Source organism: Psammomys obesus, unplaced genomic scaffold (genome assembly GCF_907164565.1).
Source record: "Psammomys obesus unplaced genomic scaffold, mPsaObe1.curated_primary_1811, whole genome shotgun sequence".
NCBI classification, from domain to species: Eukaryota; Metazoa; Chordata; class Mammalia; order Rodentia; family Muridae; genus Psammomys; species Psammomys obesus.
Genome location: NW_026596152.1, coordinates 7,412,472 through 7,433,901, shown reverse-complemented (window position 1 = coordinate 7,433,901; position 21,430 = coordinate 7,412,472). Strand labels below are relative to the sequence as shown.

Sequence of the window (21,430 nt, the reverse complement as noted above, 5' to 3'; positions counted from 1 at the left end):
TAGAAGTTTCTGGGCTGGGCTAGGAAAGAAGTCTGAGCCAGCAAAAGAAGTCAGGGCCCAGCAGTAGTTTTGAACCTGAGTAGTCGCCTTGTCACGGTGGCTGGCCACTGGCCAATCCCGAGGAGCCTCATCCTGTCTGAGTAACCAAGCTTCCTCTGGAGGGAGGAAACAGTTAATGTCTCAGGGCAGCTGCAATCAGCTAGGCGTGGCTCTCTGCTCTGACTTGGGCTACACAGACCTGAGCCAAGGGGCTGAAGAAGGACAGGACGCCCTTAGTCTCAGTAGTCCTGCAGAGCCTCCAGATGGCCGAATTGGACCTGATTGCTCCGGGGCCACTGACCGGGGTCCCTGTTCACCCTTTGGGCCCTCTCCACCCAGACCCTGGGCCAGCTATCCCAGTAGAAGAGGATGTGGACTCTCTCGGGAAGCAAGGGGAGGAAACCCAGGGACAGGGTCTCGACCCGGCGAATCTCCGTGCCCCCGGTGAGGAAGGCGAGGAGATCCTATGCGACTTCTGCCTTGGGGCCAGCAGAGTCAGGGCAGTGAAGTCCTGCCTGACCTGCATGGTGAATTACTGTGAGGAGCATCTGCGGCCACACCAGGAGAACAGCAAGCTGCACAGCCACCAGCTGACGGAGCCCGCCAGGGACCAGGATCTGCGCACCTGCCCTGCCCACCACAGCCCTCTGACTGCCTTCTGCAACACGCACCAGCAGTGCATCTGCCAGCAATGCGGCGAGGGTGAGCACAGGGGTCATGACACCGTCTCCCTGGATGCAGCCCGCAGACGCAGGGAGGTGAGTGGCGGGGTCAGTCCACCTGGGGGGCAGCGGGAGACGGTGTCCCCAGGGGGAGGTCAGACAGGTGGGTCTGTTGATGTCACTGTGTGTCCTCAGCCCACAGACAAGAACTTTAGGCGTAGTGCCTGGGTGTTCGTCCGGTGTAGATAAACATCTATAGCCCTTGGCTTTGGGAACAAAAGTGGGTCACCGTCCCGATCTCTGTGTCCCCGTTGCTGGGCAGTCTCTATTGTCTCTGCCCCTGCGTGGGAATTTCCTCCTGTTTCTAGTTAGTGTTTGGCAGTTGTGTTTGGGTGTGGTTTTACCACGAAAGCAGCCAGCACAAAACAATGAAGATAACTGAATTTGAAACATGCACTGAGGTAAATGCCAAGGACAGACGACTTCAGTCACAGGAGAGTTAAAGTTCCTTTAGCGGACAGGCGTACCAGGATTGTCTGAGATACACCGCTCGAAAAGTTTAAGTTTTTTTCTGCCACCAGATAAAGAAACCATTTCTGGAACACCTCTTACCTTCATCCTGAAGCCAAGGGCCCAGGCAGGACCTTGGGGATGGCTGCAGACTTGCATGCTTTGCTTCTCCCACTTTGAGATTTGCCCGGTAGGGAGTGAGGTTGACTCTTGTCCCGTGGGTCCTGGCTCATGCTCAGGGCAGCTGTGTGCTGCCCACCGTTGGCAGGGCCATGGTCTCTTTGTGGCACTGTGCTCCTGGGCAGTAAAGGAAACAAAGAGCTCTCCTAACCAGGGCACTTCCTTTGTGGCTATACCAGAGGTAGATTCTCTTTAGTCCTGGTGGGTGGCTTGTTCTGCAGAGTCCTGCACTCCAGATGCTACTGAGTCACCACTTCCGGCCTGGGAAGACGCTTGTCAACTGTTTCCAATATCAAGGAATGTCCTACAAGGAAAGTACAGAAATCAGCAAATACATCAAAGAAAGGACCTGCCCAACTGAGGGAAATAGCCCTTACTGACTACTGCCACTTGAAAAATACTTTTTGTAGATTTTTCCCGTCTGATATTTCAGTAATGATTAGGTGAGGGCTCTGATGGTCTCTGTCGTACTTGTTCAAGTTCGTACAGCTAATGGGCGAGGCACGGAAGCCTCTGGAATACCGTCTTATTGGAGAGAAATGAAGACCCTCAAATCACAGCATTGTAGTCTTAATATTTATTCGTTTATTTGACATGTGGGGGGGTGTGCATGTGGGTGCGTGTATGTGAGCATGCGTGTGGAGGCAGAGCTTAACCTCAGGTGTTCTCTTTAGGAGTTACCAAAATAAAAATAAGAAATCTCCTTATCCTCAAGAATGTCCTACAGGTATGCAACAAAATACGATTATAAACGTACCTCACCTCCCCAAGATGTCCTCTCTCAACTTAATGTCTTTTTTTTTTCTTTTTAATAACCCACTAAAGCCACTTAGTGCTGCCTATTTGACACGGCTTCTCATTTGGACTCAAGTTAGCCAAACAGGCTAGGCCCACAAGACCCAGGGATCCCCCTTCTCTGCGTCCCCAGCCCTGGTTATAAGCACATAGCACGGTGCCTGTGTAATGTTTTTTGGATTTATTTTATGTGTACATGTTGTCTACATGTATGTATGGGCACCAGCTGTGTGTCTGAAGAGGGTGTCAGTTCCCCTGCAACTGGAGTTATGCACAGTTGTGAGCTGCCAAGTGGGTGCCAGGAACCACACCCAGGTCCTCTGCAAGGGCAGCAGGTGTTCTTCACGGGCGAACCATCTCTTCAGCCCCCGGCTCAGAAAACCATTTCTTTATTTCATGTGTTTGTGCACCACCTGCACAGCAGCTACCATAGGGACAGACCACTGCGAGCCATGCTGTGCGTGCCGGGACTCGAGCCCAGGCCCTCTGGAGAGCAGCCAGAGCTCTTAATGGCTGCGGCATCCCATCAGCAGTCCCAGCTTTTAAAGACGTGAGTTCTGACTATCGGATTTAGGCCCTCATGTTTGCGCAGCAAGCACTTTACTGACTGAGCGACCTCCCCAGACCCAAACGACAACGAAACGACCATCAAACACTCACACGCACACTTACACCAACACACACAGCCCCCCCCCCCCCCGCTCCCACACGCAATCTGGTGTACATGCATTAGTGACATTTGGGCCCAGTATGTTACTATTCTCTTTGGATAAAGTACCTGAATTTTACTATTTTTTTCTAATTGGAAAATACTTATGCACAAGGATGTTAAAAACAAACAAACAAAAAACCCAGCTCTATCAAACAATGCGATGGAGCAGGGAGGAAGTTCTCCACCCTGATTCCAGATCCACACCCCGCTCCTCTGATCAGAGCGACTACATTTGGCTCCTTCAGCGATGTTCTGTGCCTGTACCAGCACAGACGCACTATAAACTGGAGTGTAGTCCAACTAGTGTACCATGGACACGTGGGTGATAGAATTTCCGGCAGGAGGAACAGTGTGGAGCACGTGCGAAGCCCCAGATGTGGACATCTTAGGAGAGAGCTGTGACACACAAAATGAGGAGGGCTGGCCGAGAGCCTGTGGGGAGGTGCAGTGAGACAGCCTGGGTCGGGGACCCTTCTGCTTTCTGGTTTGCTTCAGGGAGTGGTGTCCTTTGTGTCCTATCTCCTCATTGTCGGCACAGGGATCGAGTTTACTCTGAGTGGCTCCACCCAGTCTTAGGAGTCAGAAGAAATTTTGCAAGGAGCCCAAGAGCCCAGCTCAGAAGACAGTATCTTGAGGAGACAAGCAGCATTAGGATTGTTTGGAAAGACTAGTTAGGCATAGGTCAGGTTCCAGAAGCCCAGCGTGCCTCTCGGCCAGTCCACACCTCCTGCACTTACTTGCTTCCTGAAGGTCACTTTGGAGCCAGCCATGGGCTAATAACTCATGCAGGCGTGTTGTGTACAGGGAATGGCAGCATGAGGTCAGCTGGGAGGGCACAGAGGGATGTTCCTGTCAGCCGTGGTAGTGAGTGCCAGCCGGACTGATGGATGAAAGCTGGATGCAGCTGATCAAGTACTTATCCTGTCCTAATGAGCTCCCTGAGCCCCGCTGTTCCCGACAGGGAGCTAAGTGCTCCTCTCAGCTCTGCCTCAGCGCCCCCCGAGACTCCTTCCATCTTGTCAAAATCTCAGGCTTGTCATAATGGAAAGGAGATAGCCATCTGTCCTGCCCTCCGTGTGTGTGTGTGTGTGTGTGTGTGTGTGTGTGTTCCAGAGACCACCTTCGTCATTTTCTCTGCCCCATGAAGTGTGGGTGGCTCCCTCCTGCTCTTCCGAGGGCACCTGATGGGTTAAGTGGGATCCTGGCTGTCCTGTGTACCCTCAGAGAGAGGGTTTGGGCTCAGGAAGGAATGACACATACTATGAATCCATGGTGTGCCAAAGGGCTGCTGGTGTAACACAGCTGCTGTGTGTTTGGAGGAGGGACCCGGCCTGGAAGTGAAGGCAGGGCAGTGCTCCCGGAGGAGGGGAGGCTGATCTTAGTCTTGACTAAGGTTTTTGAAGACCACTAGTGCCAGGCTGCTAGCTTCAAACTTAGCATTGATTCCAGAAGGTCAGCATGGATCTTGATTGCACAGTCAAGATCCATGGAGCGAAGGTGCCAACCATTTGAAAACTGGAAGGTTTTGTGTTTGTCTGGAGAGCTGTCAGCCAGCATCACCCGGTCTGTTTGCAGGAGCCGGTAGGTGGTGTGGTAAAGGGTCACTCAGGATAATAATTTCTCACAGAAACGCAAATGAGTGCCTCTGGGTCAGAATGATATAACTTGTTTCTTGGCCCCTTCCCTTCCCCCAAGACAGGGTTTCTGTGTGTAGCCTTGACTGTCCTGGACTTGCTTTATAGACCAAGCTGACCTTGGACTCACAGAGATCCTCCTGCCTCTGCCTCCCCAAGCGCTGGGATTACAGGTGTGTGCCACTGTGCCTGGCTTATATAACTTGTTTACTCAAAGGCACCAGACTACTGCTGCTGTTTTCTGAGAGCCCGCGCGTGTGGCTTAGCTGACCTGACTGGCATGCAGCAGGTCCTGAGCCAGTCACTGCGGAATGCAGTCAGAGGCCAGGTCTAACTGTGATGCTGGAGGTGAAGTCCGCCTGCCAGCAGAGTCAACGACTCGTAAAGTCCTACAGCCCAGGAGCAGGGTCTTCACACCCCAAACGTCACCTTTCTCAACGCCGCCCACCCTGCACTGTCCATGCTCCCAGGCGCCGCTGTCCTGCTGTCAGGCAGGGTGGCCTGAGATGAGGGGTGGCTGCTGCTCTCTGGGGGAACCCTGAGGTCAGCCTACACCAGCCCCTCATTTTCTAGGAACAGGAATAACTGGAGAGACGGGCTTCCAAGCAGCCCCACCTTTTTGTGGTACTTGGGAGTGTTTTCCTTTGTGGTGACTCACAGAACTCCTCATTTGGTGCGTAGGCATCCCTTTCTCCTTTTATGGAAGTCTAGAGGGCCGGGGAGAGAGAAGCCCCTTGCTGGACACCCTGGGTCTCACGCTATAGTTTGGCTGGGACCGCTGTTTTAAAACACATCTGCGTGGCATCCCCGCTCAGAGAACCAGGTTGCTAGGCCATGCTCTGCATGTCCTCCAGCTCCTTCAAGCAAGCAGTTCACGTTTCCCTCCTAGCCCCAAATGGGTCACTGTATAAGATTCCAAGATTGCCCTCAAATAGGCCAGGCGCCCTCCTCCTCTTTCCCCAGTCCCCATTGCTAGACATCAGGTCTCAAGTATCAAGGGTGTATGATCCCGGAGCCACCCTCAGCTCCACTCCAATGACCAAGAGCTTGAGCAAAGACTGCGCGCCTGCATGTCCCAGTGCTCTGCCTACAGCTGTTCCCTCGCTGTGGGGGCGGGGTAGGTGTAGATGGTGGGAAGCTAAGGGGGAGGGGTGGAGGGAGGTGTGAAACTCCCTGAGGCTTCATGGGCAACAGCCAGAGACTTCATTTATGACTTCTGCGGTCTATTGGGTATAACAGATTGGTTTTAAGGCCAGGACAGAGGCTCTTAAAAGCACAGACAGCTGTTTGTTTATTAGGTTTTTTTTTTTTTTTTTCCTGTCTCATGCCCTTGTAGACATAAGAAAGTGGCAGTCTTTGAAGTATGCAAAGGGTTATGTTCTCTATGTTGACTTTTTTTTTTTGGCAGGGGAAGGTGACAGGAGTGAAAGGTGAAGGCAGGCAAACCTAAGATTGTCAGGCAGGTTTGGGGGAGGGCAGAAACTGCCTCCTGTGCAAACATGGAGTATGAAGAGAGAGCAGCTCTGGCAGCAGAGTGGTGACCGATAACATTAAGAATGAAATTATTGACACGGTTCATTTACAGTGTACCCGGCTCTGTAGGGTTCTTATTCATATACATAATTTCACTTAGTTCATTGTCTCATAAGCAGAGGGATTAGGCATTTTATCCCTATCACCCAGGTGAAGAAATGGACATTTTAGATCTATTATGTTATGAAATAATAAGAAATGCATGCGTGTTGATTGCTTTTCTTGGTGTTTTGGCCGGGTCCCCAACAAAGAGGAGCTTAAGGATGTCAGAGTTTTTTCTTTACAGTTTAGGAAGGCTGCAGGCTGTCACTGTGAGAAGGCAAGAGGCTTGGGGCAGCTGGTCATGTTGAGTCTGTAGTCAAGAAACAGAGAGCAAATGCCAGAGAGGTGACTCAGCAGTTCAGAGCACTTGCTGCTTTTCCAGAGGGCCCAGGCTTGATTCCCAGCACCCACACCAAGTATTCAAACACAGGGGACTCTGGGAGACATCTCACATCGAAACCAGAACATTGAACCCATCCTTGACCCCCATATCACAATGAAAAATGCAGTCACTCTAACTTCAAAAGTCTCATAGTCTTTAACAGTTCCATTGCTGTTCAAAAGTCCAAAGTCCCTTCCAGGACTAATGGCAGCCTCTTCACTCTGAACCTGTGTCCATTGCCTGGCCACACTCGCTTTTTGGTATCCTGATGCAGGCCCTCCACGATCCTCTTACTCTTGCATCTGCCATGCTTCAAAACCAGGACCATGTGGGTGAATCCACCAGGCTCTCCTGCCCATTCAGGACGTCTCTCGGCCCCCTTGAATGACGACTGCCGTGGCCTCTGTAAGCCTTGCCGGCGAATCTTCTAAAAATCACTTTACCAGGCAGTTGTTTTTGAGCAGGGAACCCCTTCTATGACAGTCGCAGTTCAGTCTCTCTCGTTTCAATTTTATTTACATTATATATATAAATTTACAGTACATATTACATACATCTTTAGAAATTGGGCCTTTTGATGGGAGGTCTTGCTCTCAGGACACTGTCCCTGTGTCCTGTGCGGAGCATGAGATGTCTCCCTGACAGCGATTCTCTTATTGATTTGCAGATGGTTTAGAACCCACCTGTCTGCACCTTGAGTTTTGCTACCGTCCTTGACAAGTTGCACTTTTTTTGTACGTACCTGTTGCTCTCTCTCACTGCCTTCCCAGAGGAGTTAGCTCCAGTGAGCAGTTAACTATGACTCAGTCTGAACGTTAGTCTTGAGCTTTCCTCCACCAAACAAATTAGTCCACTGCTTTTGTATTCATCCCGAATTAACTCCTCAGGATGCAGGCAGAATGAAGCTTGAGTGAGCCATAAATGACTACATCCCAGCACCGCGTTCATGCTCCAGGCATGGCAGCTAGTTCATGCTTCCTTTAGTCTCAGGAGGCCACTGGCACCTGTTCACCTTTGTGCCTCTAGGCTGGCTTCTGAGATCAGCTTAAAGGTCATACTCTCCTTTCACCGGAGAAAGGCAGGGATATGAAGGACAGAAAGTGCCATTGCCCTTGGGGACTATTTGTATATACCTGACTCTTTGCTCTTTAATTCTTTCCTTCTCCCTTCTTAGGCTGACCTTCGGTGCATGCAGCTGGACCTGGAGCAGAAACTCAAGCTGAATGAAAACGCCATTGCCAGGCTCCAAGCCAACCATAAGTCTGTTTTGGTAAGATTGGCTCAGGTCACCTCTCTGGCTTCCAAGTACTTGGCTGCCACTGCTGGGTTAGTAAGACCCCGTTGGGGCTGTAGGACATGGGTTGAAGACCTAGCACAGCTCTCAGCACGTGACAGAAGCAGGCACCGTTGGCTACCAGCACAACAAGATTATATATGCTTTCTTAGCTAGGAGAAAAGTGTGTATTTGTGCGTGCTTGTGATTGGAGGCGCCTAGTCAGAGTTCCAGGAGTGCCCCTGGCTTAGGAGGGTGGTCTTCTGGAAGCTGAAAAAAATGAATCAAGAACTCCTAGATTAGCAAGTGGCATTTGGTAAGGCCAATGCTATGACAGGATGCTTAGCTTTAGTCTCTTCTGGTTTGCGTCTAATTTCCCAATAGTAAGTTCCACAAATACCTCTCATTGATGACAAGCCAAGAGCATACAAGACACCTTTCCTATGGCAGTGAGTTGGCAGTGTCATCTTGCATGCTGAGAATGAATGATTCTATCCATCTGTCTATCACTCATCCATCCTTTACCCAACTGACCACCTATTTTTTCAACTACTCATCTGCTTATCTGCATTCCCATCCATCCATCCATCCACCCATCCATCCATCTATCCATCCACCCATCCATCCATCCATCCATCCATCCACTCACCCACCCATTCACTCAGACATTTATTATAATCTAATAGTCAACTTAATTTGTTTCCTTATATTTATAACCAAGTAGCCACGGAAGAACGAAACCTTCCTTACCCACAGTTGTTAGGCCACAGGCCTTCTAACTATTGTGCTTTCTATATCTCCCAGAAATCAGGCCATACCTCTGCAGTCTTTCCATCTCAAGGCACAGAGTTTATAAGTCCTCCCTCTCCCTTGCAGCTTCAGGATAAGTTTATAGTCCTACTTTGTGCTTTGCTTCACGCCCCTTGGCGTTTGGCTAAGCCAGGCTAAGTCACAGTTTGGCACTTACCTCTGATCCCCATGAAAGCCTGTAGGACAGAGGGACTCCCTCTGTTTCAGGGATCTGAAGGGAACTGACAGGCTCCTGTTTCTCTCTCCAGGGCCCTGCATTGGCTGCCTATGGTCATGAGGTACTTACTCTGCATAGAGCTAAGTGAGCTCCCATGTCAGACACCAGCTTCCTCTCTACAGACCTTCTTTTCTTTGTTATAGGCACAATATCTTTCCAAAGAAAGAAAAACAAACAAACAAACAAACAAAAACAAACAAAAAAAAACAGTTCCTATAAAGTCCCAGAGACTTGATGTGAAAGTTCAGGATGGTAGAGAGGACCACATAGGACATCACCTTGTTCAGGCTCTTTAATTTGATCCCTGCTTAGTTCTTATAATGACCTGGTGGCCAGAGAGATATTGCGATGGCCCTCAGATACAAGGAATGTGGAGACACAGAGAGACGTTAAGACCTGTCCTGGACTCTTCATATTGATTGGATGGGAGACTCTGGGATTGCTGACCTTGACCTGCAAAGGATTCCGTACGTTGCTGGGCATGTGCGCCCTCCTCAGATTTTGAAACCATCAACTACTGACTGCCTTGATATGTCCACAGCTCTCTCTTGGCATAGCTTACTTGTCATAGTTTGGGAATTAATGAACAGCCTTCACCATTCCATTCATGTGTAACTAAGAAACAGCTCTCAGTGGGAAGTTTAGGAAGGAGAGGCCCCAGCAGGAGCAGGAGTCTCACCCACCGACAGCAGCCATCATTCCATGCCTCCCTTCCGTTAGCCTTCATCAGGATGACCTCCGATGGGTGTGACCTTCCGTTTTGCCTTCAGACCGATGTCATTTAGCCTGCCATAATTGTTCTTTTATAGAGAACCCACATGCTGTAATTGTGGAGGTTAAATGGACTGTAGTCCTTTCCCGTGGCACCTTCATGTTGATCCCATGTCTTTTTCTGCTCCTGGATTTCAGAGTCTGTTTAGAAAGTGGCCATAAACCAGGGAGGCCAAAGCCAAGCAGTGGGGCAGTGCGGGGCTCGCATCAAACACCACGTACTAACCTCGGAATTCCTGATTCCCTTTCCAGCCTCCAGCACATGAGCCTAGGGACCCGCTCACAGAGACCGCCCTGCCAGGACAGAGGCAGCCCAGGGCACCTACAATTCCTGCAGCTCTGAGCATAAGCCCGCGCACACCTCCTACCACACAGACACACCCTGGTTTCAGAGAGCAAACACAAGCTTGTTCTGTCGGCTGCCACCTGTCATATCAGCACCTGGGCGGCCGAGACAGGAGGATTGCCAAGAGTTTAAAGCCGGTCTGGATAGGGAGCAGGCAGAGCATGGAGGCCCTGCTTGCTTCTGTGACTCATGACACATGTGTACCTACTGCTTGAGGGCGGGGATGGGGAGTGAGCCAGAGAGCTGGAATGAGTTACTTAAAGTACAGCTTGGATGAGACACCAACAGCTCTACAGCCCCTCCCCCAATCCCTGCAAGGGCAACAAGCCAAACTGACCTATCTTTCACGGTAGATTCTTTTTCTTTCAGATTATATTTCCAATGTGAAAATGCAATTTAACGTTTAGACCGCAATCCAACTATATGTTGAGGCCGTCTACAATGATGAGTCCATAATCTATTGCTGTAGCAGAATACTTGCGCTGAGTTCTTTGTAAATTAAAATAAATTTGCTTGGCTCACAGTTTTGGGGCTTCGTGATCATCTGGGTACAAGCTGGGTTCTAGTGAGGGCCTCGTTAGTGGCTTAGCACTGCTAAGCTGTGGAAGAGCGTGTGTAGGAGGAGAGAGACAAAGAGCGGCCAGGACAGCGAGGCTCATTCTTTGATAACAATCCTCTCGTGGGAACTAACTAGGGTTGTGGCCCAGGAAAACTACCTCAGCTTCTTCTGAGGGTATGGGCAGAGCTCCATGGCTCTTCCATTTCCTCCTACTGCAAAGCCTGATGAGCTGGAAACCGAGTGACCTGGCACACAGACAAACCATATCTGAACCATGGCAGTGATCAGACACATGGGTGCTCCTCATAGCCCTGCGATTTTTGGGCAAATGGCCGAATTTTCTGGTGTCTCAATTTCCTTATCTCAGGGACAGGGAGCATAATGGTGTCTTCTTGTTAGGGTGGATACAAGGACACAGGATGTTTGCCCCAGTGCCCAGAACCCGGTAACACATAGTCATCCTGGCCGCTGTGCTTATAATTTCATATCATTGCACAGATAACTGGCGAGGTAGCACAGGAGACCCAAGACTGCCTTACACTGCCCTGGCTCCTGCATACTGCTACCCATCCCAGGGCTTTCCTTGGTCTGGGCTGTAGGATTTTGGAGAAAACTTGTCCTCTGCCCTCTCTCTTGATGGCACCACAGTGTATTTGCTTCTAGCTTTGTCCAGCATAAAGAAACCAACAGATGATGGAACAACAGACATGCCGCTGAGCATATGGGCGTTCCATAGACTCTCCAGGACCCTTTCTGGCGTGCGTGTGTGTGTGTGTGTGTGTGTGTGTGTGTGTGTGTGTGTGTGTGATTGGCTTGCTTTCCCTTCTGTATCATCAGCCGTAAAGCAAAGGCTGATCGGAGAGTATTCGTTCTCCCAGCATTACACTCCGAGGCCCGGCCTGAGCCAGGCAGTGTTTCTCATGTCTGCTCCCATCATTCCTTCTTGCCTTCTCTGCCCAAAGCTGTTGGCTCCCACAGGCCCTGGGACAGCCCTTCCCTTACCAGGCTTCCCATTTTGAGTGGCGGCCTCCCTGGAGAGGGGTGCTGTGTGCCTCAGTGAGGAGACCAACCGCTTTTGCTTTCCTTGGAGAGCCAATGCCTGGCCCCGGCCCTCAATTAGGAAGAACAGAAAATAGAACCTGAGAGAGAGCTCAGATGCGTGGGTGTGAGCGATGCTGAGGCAGGCAGAGGATGCCCTGGGCTAGGGGGTGGGGATACAAGGGTTAGGGCAAAGGAAACTATATTCAAGAGCTTCTCAGGAAGTGCATGCAGTCATGCACAACTCCTTGGGTGGCACAGTCACCCACCCTCTAAACCTTCACGAAGACTGCCTGCTAGAACAGCAGAAGAAATGGGAGCGTTGGCCCCTGCTCTAGGGACACTGTACTCTCAGATGCACTTTTGGCTCAGCCAATGGTCACTTAAACAAGGCATAACGAAATGCTGAGAAGGCTTACATGAAACAGCCCAACCATTTCTCTGCCTCTTGAAATATATTCATCAAATACTGGTACGGCCATTATGACAATCAATATAGTGGTTCTCTACCTGTGGGTCATGATCTCTTTGTGGGGCAAACGACCCTTTCACAGGGGTCGCCTAAGACCATCAGAACACTCAGATATTTACATTATGATTCATAACAGTAGCAAAAATACAGTTATGAAGTAGCAAGAAAGATAGTTTTATGGTTGCGGGGTGGGGGGGTCACCACAATGTGCAGAATTATATTAAAGGGTCGCAGCCTCGGGCAGGTTGAGAGCCACTGATTCACTGTTCTGAATCAGAACAGACTGAGAAGAGCACATCTGTTTCCCCAGGAACCTAGGATTCCCACAGGAACAAAAGTGCCTTTTACAGCCTGGTGCTCCTTAATCTTTGTGCTTCGCGGCTTCCTAGTTATGAATGCTGAGCGTTGGCCAAGGTGGAATCCACTGTAACGGAGTCTTGTCTGCCTCCCGCTCCATCCCCCCCAGGTGTCGGTGTCAGAGGTGAAGGTGGTGGCTGAAGAGAAGTTTGGGGAACTGCTCGCAGCCGTGAGGAAGGCCCAGGCTGACGTGATGCTCTTCTTAGAGGAGAAGGAACAGGCTGCACTGAATCAGGTCAATGGCATCAAGACCCACCTGGAGTACAGGAGCATCGAGATGGAGAAAAGCAAGCAGGAGCTGGAGAAGTTGGCTGCCATCAGCAACACCGTGCTCTTCCTGGAGGTACAGAGGCTGGGGGAAACAGCCCCCCCCCCCATGCATCTGGCCTGAGGCACGCCCGTGAGTGGGTCTGTCTTTTCATAGCGGGAACTGTAAAGGCAGGGGGAGTCGGGTCTTGATTCATCAGAGAGCAGTGATACAGGAGGGATAAAGATGCTCAGAGTGGGGAGGAGCCTGGAAGGTGGGCCAAGTTCAAGATGCTGTATGTGCCTGGAAGAGACCACCATGTGCAAAGACAGAGGAGTATAGGAAAGCACGCCTGGCTTGGGGAGCCAAGGCGCTTTGACAAGGCGCGAGTGTGGGGTCCACAGTGATGGCAGGTGGGCCTGGCGGGCAAGCGACTGAGAAGGACTTTGGGTAGAGAAGCAAAGAGCGCAGAGGTGTGCTTCATGAGGGTATGTGGAGGTTTGCACGGCAGTGTGAGAGCGAAGAGACCGGTTAGGTTTCAGAGCGGGTATAACCACTACTTGAGGAAGGCTTAGCAAGGGGAATGGAACTTTCCATCTCACACAAGAGGCCCATGCCAGTTAGTGCTAGGTCTAAAGAACGTGCCACCATGCGGATAACATTACATGCGGTCCTAGATCTGTCTTTAGATACCCCGGTGTAGCTTTCAAAAAAGTCACCCAAACTCCTGTGGGTATCAGATTCCTTACTTACCAAACGTCGGGTCAGAGTAAATAATCTGCAACTCTTCTTTCAGCTGCACCATTTCAAACACGATTTCTTGCTTTTGTTTTTCCGTCTTTTGAAACAATTCCCTTCTATTTATAGGAAACTAAATACCTCTGGTGAAAAACAGAAATATATGAAAGAACCAAATATACGAGTAATCTTAGTACCCAAAGGCAGCTACAGTTAATCTTTCAGTGAGTGAGAAAAACACACCAAAAAAGATAGACAAAAATATAGACAATCTCTCTCTTTCTCTCCGTTGTTTTGCTTTGTGATTCCAAAACCACAAAGAAAATGTGAAGATTTGACCCCCTGTTCCTGGGGGTTTACCAAGGTATCTTCTAAAAAGTATAAGATAGTTTCCCTTTCTTCTCCTTTTGTTTTTTCATTATTATTGTTATTATTATTTATTATTAAAATTGATGAGGTCTCAGATATCCCAGGCTGGCCTCTAACTTGTTACGTATCTGAGGATGACGTTGAACTTCTGACCCTCCTGCTTCTACCTCTCAAGGGCTAAGATTATGGGCAGCAGCCACACCACACCTGGCTTATGCCTTGGTGGGGTCAAATGCAAGGCTTTGTGCCTGTCAGGCAAGCACTCTTACCAACTGAACTACATCTCTAGCCCCTGTAACTTTATTTCTAAGATAAAAATTTTAATATGCATGACATATATTTTGGCATTATGTAACTTAGTTATAAAATTTAGTGATAGATAAGTTAACTTTCCACAAGTAATAATTCAGTCAAAGTGACAGCATTTCTTTATTTGTTTAGACATAGCTTTATTTGTTTAGACATTTGTTCCGATATAGCTCAGGCTGGCCTTAAACTTGAGCTCCTCCTACTGATTTCTGAGATTACTGGCATGAACTGTAACTTAAACTGACAGTATGTATGTTCTTTTGCTTCACTTATTTGAAGTACTTTTATCATGCACGACACTAAATCGATGTGCAATATGAAAGTGCTTCTCTACAGAGCTCTGGTTTGGACTTCCTTCTATGGTCTGCCTTGGCATGACCAATTTCGTTCCTGCTCTATCCAGTCTGCTACCTGAAGCTTCATCTGCACCTGAGTAGTGACAGTGTATTATACACAAAGACAATCTTCCCTGATCATAGTTGGTTTTGAAACTCAAGTAGCCTAATGTGGCTTGCTGGTGTGTGTATAACTTTCAAGTTCTAAAGCAAAGTGCAAGAGTAACAAATGTACCTGCTGGGCTGACCAGGGCTGAAGGTTGTCTTTAGGATGCAGCAGAGAAGCCAGCTCGTCCATTCTCACCACAGCTTGTACTTAAGCTATGGAAAGAGAAAGAATTTAGGGAACAACTGGGGCAGGAATGTTCTTACTCTCTGGTCCCCAGTCTGAGTTGTATATTAAAGCTGTCTGTGGTCATACATCTTTTGACCTTAAGAAATCCACTTTCCCACTTGGTTTTGGCAAGACCCATTTCCTTCAGAAGCATAGAACACACTTGATGTGCCCTTTCTCTGGGAAGCGCCTGCTGCCATCAGCCCATTCTACAGATGTAGAGAGATCCTGCCAAGAAAAGCCACCTGATTCCGTTTCCCTCCCTGCAGGAGTACTGCAAGTTTAAGGAGACGGAGGACGCTGCCTTCCCCAGCGTTTACATAGGGCTGAAGGATAAACTCTCAGGCATCCGCAAGGTCCTCACAGACTCAACTCTGCACTTGATCCAGTTGCTGGAAAGCTACAAGGAAAAGCTCCAGGAGTTCGCCAGGGAAGGTGAGAAGGTCTCAGAACGGTGATGAGGAAAGAGGGGACCTGAGAAAGGAGGAGAAAGGACCCATTTCAAAGCCATTCTTTGGCTAATGAGTCTTATCTCGACTTTATAATTGCAATCTGAATGAGGTAAGTCTGTCATTTGCAGGGGCATTTCTGTGACTAGCTCCTCAGGCTGCTCAAGCTGCTCAGGTCTGGGGTTATAAGTGGATTCTGTGTCAGCCTGCTGTCTTCTCCAGCAGGGTTTGTCCAGGACGATGAGTGTGTCCAGGCTCCCCGGCACCAGACCCTCAAGAAGCCTGGGGAAGGGCAGCCACCTAGACAGGTACTCATTCACAACTCTCTGCTCTTCCAGAGGAATGCGACATCAGAACTCAGGTGTCCGCCATTGTCCAGCGCAAGTACAGAACCTCAAAACCCGAGCCCCGAACCCGGGATGAGTTTCTCCAATGTAAGTTGTGAAAGGCAGCCCCTTACAGATATGCCGGTGGCAGCGGGATGCTTTGCCAAAGCAAGAACCACCACATCTTGTAGAGAGTTTGGGTTCCTGTAGCCCCTCATCTATTCCTAAATGATATGCTTTTAAGTTTTTAATTGAAAAAAAATTTCCTTGAAATAAATTTTAAAAAATGTAAAAATTGCATAGAGAATTCCTATACACTCACCTACCATTCAGTTTCTCCAAAATGTTGACATCATACATAACTATGATGCCTCTTGCAGGAAATTAGTGTTGCTGCAATGTTATTAACGATGTTGTGAGATCTTCTTTTCTGATTGTCTTAGCTACTTTTGTATTGCTGAGATAAAACACTATAACCAAGGCAACTTAAAAAATTTAAAAGTGTTTACATAAGGGACACAACCTTGAGGCAGAGAGAGAGGGGGAGTGAGAGAGAGACAGAGACAGAGACACAGAGAGGGACTGACAGAGACAGAGACGGCAGAGAAATAGACTAGGAGTAGGAATTCACGGATGTTTGCAACCCCAAAGCCCACCCTCAGTGACACACCGCCTTCAACAAGGTCCCACCTCCCAGTCCTTCCCAGATAGCTTCACTAACTAGGATCCAGGTATTCAAATATTGAGCTTGTGGGGGTCATTCTCATTCAAACCACCACATTGGCCCACAGGCGCAGCCAGAAACACAGGTGTTTCCATTTGTTCTAGTTTTCCTTTCTGCTGCTGTGATAAAACACTCTGAACAGAAGTGGCTTAAGGGAGGAAAGGGTTTATTTCAGCTTACATTCTGGGCCACAGTCTATTATTAAAGAAAGTTCGGGTGGGAATTTAAAGCAGGAACTTGAAGCAGAAACCATAAGGGAAGGTTGCTTGCTGGTTTGTTCAGTAACAGACTTATGCTTAGGTAGCTTCCTTGTTCAGCCCAGGAATGGTGCCATCCACAGTGGTCTGGGCCTTCCTTCAATTAATAATCAATAAGCCCCTCCTCTGACTTGCCTACAGACCGATCTGCCTGAGGTGAGACTCTGCTGAGTTTTTCCTTTTAGGTGACTCCAGGCTATGTCAAGTTGGCAATTAAAGCCAATTAGGATTCCTGTTCCCATGTTTCCTTAATGTTCTTTAATCTGCATCAGTCCTCCAGCCTTTCTTTACATTTCATCACCTTGGCATTTTGAAAAGTCCTGTTCATTTACCACAAGCCTCATTGTTAAGTCTGCCTTGACAAGATCTTACTGTCATTGCATTGGTATGATCTGGCAGCATTTCTTTTTTTACACAAGGTTGCAGTGTGGTATGTACCCTAAGATGGCTTTAAATTCTCGTTCTTCTGCTTCCCAAACACTGTGGTTAAAATGTATGTCCATGCCCAGCTGTTACTGTTTTCAAAAGCACTGTGTTTCCAGCCATACATGGAAGAACATGCCTATAACTTTACAGCCTTTAGTGCTAGCATTCAGGAGGCCAAGGTAGGAGAATGGAGTGTTCAGGGCCAGCCTAGGCCAGTCTATACCAATTAACCAAGCGAGCGAGCGAGCAAGCAAGCAAGCAAGCAAGCAAGTAAAGTACAAATAAAAGCACTATAGTGTCTGAAGAGATATCTCAGTGGTTAAGGACACTTTATGCTCTTCCAGAGGACTCAAGTTCAATTCCCAGCACCCCCCAAGACAACCCAAGAACCTCTTTTGGCTTCCGAGGGCACCAGGCAAGCATGCGGTACACAGATATACATAAAGGCAGACATTTATACACAACAAATAAAAGCGCTATATTTCTAAGTGGTGCTTTGTGATAGACTAAGTTTAAGAGACCTTATCATACAACACATAACAGTAGACTTGGAAAAGGGAAGTACCCTCACCACCCACATACAACAGCAATGCTCACGACATATGTGAGATTACACATTAGCCAGCTTGAGTCAGCCATTCCGTGGTGTAGGCATGTTACAAAATGTCATGTTGTGTATAATAAATACAAGCAGCTTTTACATGTCGATTTAGAGTTCAAAGTGAGCTAGTCCTTCGTGATAGTCAACAAGTTCGTGGAGTTTCGCCTCCCAGCCGTACTCAGGGCTCACCTCTGTGGTGTCCTTCTGGAGCATGCCACTGAGGCCTGCTTCTGCTTGACTTGGGAGCAGCCACTGGCCCACCTTTTTTTCCTCTGGTTAATATTTGGGCCCCGGCAGCCCACAACTATGTCTTGCTCTTGTCCCAGCTCTGCTTTGCTCACAATGTCTTGGCCTCCACATACTTTATTCTCTCCCATTTCCCGTCAGAAGCATGTGTCTATTTTAGAGACAAACAGATGCCATTTGGTCTTAAAATGAAAGGTTAAGCATATCCTAATATAATTTGTCTTTTTTTTTTTTTTTTTTACAAGTGGTTTTGACATGTTTAACATTTTGAATATCGTTTTAGGTAATAATAAAGTATATCTTGTGAAATATTATTCTTATTGTAGACAATAATCACACAGCTTATTACACTATTCCAGGCAAGATCTGCCTCTGGCTTAGATGCAGGAATCCCGGGAGGAGTGGCTACTGTCTACAGACTTTTGCATTGCAGGAGGGACAAGGGCATGAAACAAGAGAAATGATCTTGTAGGTGGCTGGAGTAGTTTTCAGGATTGGGGAAAGATTGCCTTTGACAAGATTAAGGCTTTACCGTGTTAAATGCTGGGCAAATACTTAACATTTGAATGGGTAGATCAAATGTAGGTATACGAGGACCCGAATCTCTGAACTCACCCCAGATCCATGGAATCGTTCCTGACTTCCGGTGTACAGTCTATGAATGAATGAATGAAAGAGTTAATTTTTTTATTCACCTCAGATATTACAGCAGATGCCAATCAACTTGAGCTTCAGAAAGGAGTGTGTTTGCCCCTCTGGTTTCCACCTACTCCTTGTCTGAGGGGAGCATTGGCTGGGCAAATAGAACCGAAAGGGGGGGAAGTTTCTCACATATGCAACGGGGAGTCAGCTGGCATTAAAACTGTCTTCTGTGTCTCCTCAGATGCATGTGACATCACATTTGACCCAGACACAGTGCACAGGTACCTTCGCCTGCAGGAGGACAACCGCAAGGTCACCAACACCACGCCCTGGGAGCACCCCTACCCGGACCTCCCTGGCAGGTTTCTGCACTGGCGGCAGGTGCTGTCCCAACAGAGCCTGTACCTGCACAGGTACTATTTTGAGGTGGAGATCTCTGGAGGAGGCACCTATGTTGGCCTGACCTGCAAAGGCATTGACCGGAAGGGAGAGGAACGAAACAGCTGCATTTCTGGAAACAGCTTCTCCTGGAGCCTTCATTGGAACGGGAAGGAGTTCACAGCCTGGCACAGCGACACAGAGACCCCGCTCAAGGCTGGCCCTTTCCGGAGGCTCGGGATCTACGTAAGCTTCCCAGGAGGAGCCCTTTCCTTTTATGGGGTAGAGTATGACGCTATGACTCTGATTCACAAGTTTGACTGCAAGTTCTCAGAGCCCGTCTATGCCGCCTTCTGGCTGTCTAAGAAAGAAAACGCCATCCGGATTGTGGATCTGGGAGAGGAGCCGGAGAAGCCAGCTGGGTCCTCAGCAGAGGCTGCTCCCTAGATTTTAGGACCTGCCTCCTTGACTCTGCTAACTGACACAACTGGGCAGCAGCTGGCATTTTAAGGTGGACAGAAATATCTGTTGATGGTAGTTGGCTTCAGAAATTGCATGGAGCCTGAACAAACTTTCCTGCCCGCTTCTCAGCACGGCTCTTGCATGAATGCAGAACCTCTAAGGCACCAAAGCCTCTCCCCAGATCTCCTAGTGATGGCCTCTTGTCTGCTCAGACGATTATCATCACCCTTCACCCAGAATTTATGACCAGGGCCCGTCAGAGCATGACACAGGGGTCATAAGAAAGGACAAACACATCACCATGAGTGTCTTATGCACCGGCCAGTGTGTGGCGTACGTTCTCTGGGTTAGTTCACGCCATCTTCACAGAGTAAATGTCTACGTTGTCCTCACGTTACGCATTAAGGGACGGTGGCCAGGGTAGCTGGCTAACTTGTCACTTAGGGAATGCGGGGCAGAGCTGGGATTCAGGGCTAGGTAGACTGTTGGTGAACTGTGACTATGCGTTCTGCTTACCTCATTGTGTCATGAATGTTATGCGTAAGGAGTAAACCACAGGCCGAACCACACAGCCGACAGTGTCTTCAGCATCCCTCTTCGAGGTGCTCATCTTCCAGGGTGTGCCAGGCCAAACCTGGTCATCCAGCCTTGCACCGTGAGAGCCCTCATCCCTCACACAGCAGCCGTCTTGAACAGTGGGGTGTAGAGTGACCGTTTTAGGGAGGCCCTTTAGGGAGGAGTATCCGTCCTCTCTTCTAAAGATACCAGACTCCACGGACGTGTATGTCTTCTCGTGCAAAGGGATAGTTCTTCAAGTGTTTGGGGGACAGTGCTCACCTCTCCTCGGAGCTACACCCGTGTTTGTGCTAAGTTGATACTTTCAGCCATGACTTCCATTTTCCCCCGACACCCCAGTGATTACTTCATTCTTCTTTAAACAAATGAGAAGCGTCCATCAAGCCTTTATGCACACCACCTTAAAATGGATTGCTATTGACTAGCCTGACATCCCAGGTGGGATTTACCAGAAATATTACTTCCGTGTCTTTTCCTGTGACCCGTGCCAAGGCAACTCTTCCCGCTTAACCAGCCTGGGGATCCTGTCTCAACAGCGTATCACTTTAGAGTTACTTGCCTTGACTCTAAGCCTCTGCACCTTTGTGTCTAAGGACATGGGCAGTGTGGCACTTAAATGCTTTTACTTCCCTTCCTCATATCACTGCTGTGCACTGAGATACTTTCGTGATCGTTCATCTAGTACAGTACCTCTCTTTATAGCAGAAAGAGATTCCTTGCAGAATCAATGGCCTTCTCTCAGGTCAGAACCTCACTGGTAGATATACTGACTATGACCAGGCCAAAGGTACACACTGCACACTAGCTACTCGCTGGAGAACTATTCAGTGGCGGGGTTCCCTGTTCGCCTCTTTGCCTCCCTCTCCCACCAAACACAATCAAAGACCTTTTCTGTTCTTATCGTCTTTTCTTTTCATTTGAGACAGGGCCTCACTATGTAGCCTAAGCTGGCTCGGAATGCACAATGCATCCTTGGCTGGCCTTAGATTCACAGTCTTCTCTTCTTAGCCTTCCAAGTGTTCAGGTGAGAAGTATGAGTTACCAGTGCAGTGCTCGGCTCAGTGAAGGATCTTTTCAGTAACAGAAATCAACGTCTGAATTTCTCAGGCCTAGCTGTTGAAGGATACTCTTCAGAAGAGAAAAATCATATCATCTTGGCTTGCCCTTCTTTTTTTTTTTTTGAATTTTACTTTTAATTGACATACAATAATTGTGTATACTTATGGAATTCAGCATAGTTTTTCAATACATGAATGTAGCATATAATAACCAAACAAGAGCAATTAACATTTCTATCATCCAAATATTTATTTGTTGTAAGAACAAATCCTGTCTTCCAACTGTTTTGAAATAAACCTGCCTGTTTTTTATAATTGTTGCTGGTAGTTGCCATTTTAATCACCATAGACTATTTGATGAATCATTTTAGAATTCTGCTTTAGATTAAGGTCAAATTTGTGAGTCTGTTGTTTCCAGAAGATTTTTTTTTTTTTTTGAGACAGGGGACTTATAAACACTGAGAATCCAGGTGCTTGCCACCTTGTCCGGTTTCTTTGGTGCTAGGGAGTGAACCTGGGGTTTCATGCATCCTATGAGCATGAAAGCACTTATCAGACATCCCCAGCCCTCTGTATTTAAGAAATTACATTTATTTGTTGTGTGTGTGTGTGTGTGTGTGT

At 48.3% G+C, this 21,430-nt stretch overlaps 1 protein-coding gene across 1 annotated transcript; it reads left to right on the top strand.

Moving 5' to 3' along the window:
• The first annotated feature begins 222 nt into the window (after positions 1-222).
• Trim16 (tripartite motif containing 16) lies at positions 223-21,154 on the top strand. The gene is made up of 6 exons (XM_055593959.1): positions 223-797; positions 7,664-7,759; positions 12,442-12,675; positions 14,934-15,099; positions 15,452-15,547; positions 18,577-21,154. The coding sequence occupies exons 1-6, from the start codon at positions 303-305 to the stop codon at positions 19,158-19,160; spliced, it is 1,671 nt and encodes a 556-aa protein (XP_055449934.1). The 5' UTR covers positions 223-302; the 3' UTR covers positions 19,161-21,154.
• The last annotated feature ends 276 nt before the right edge of the window (positions 21,155-21,430 follow it).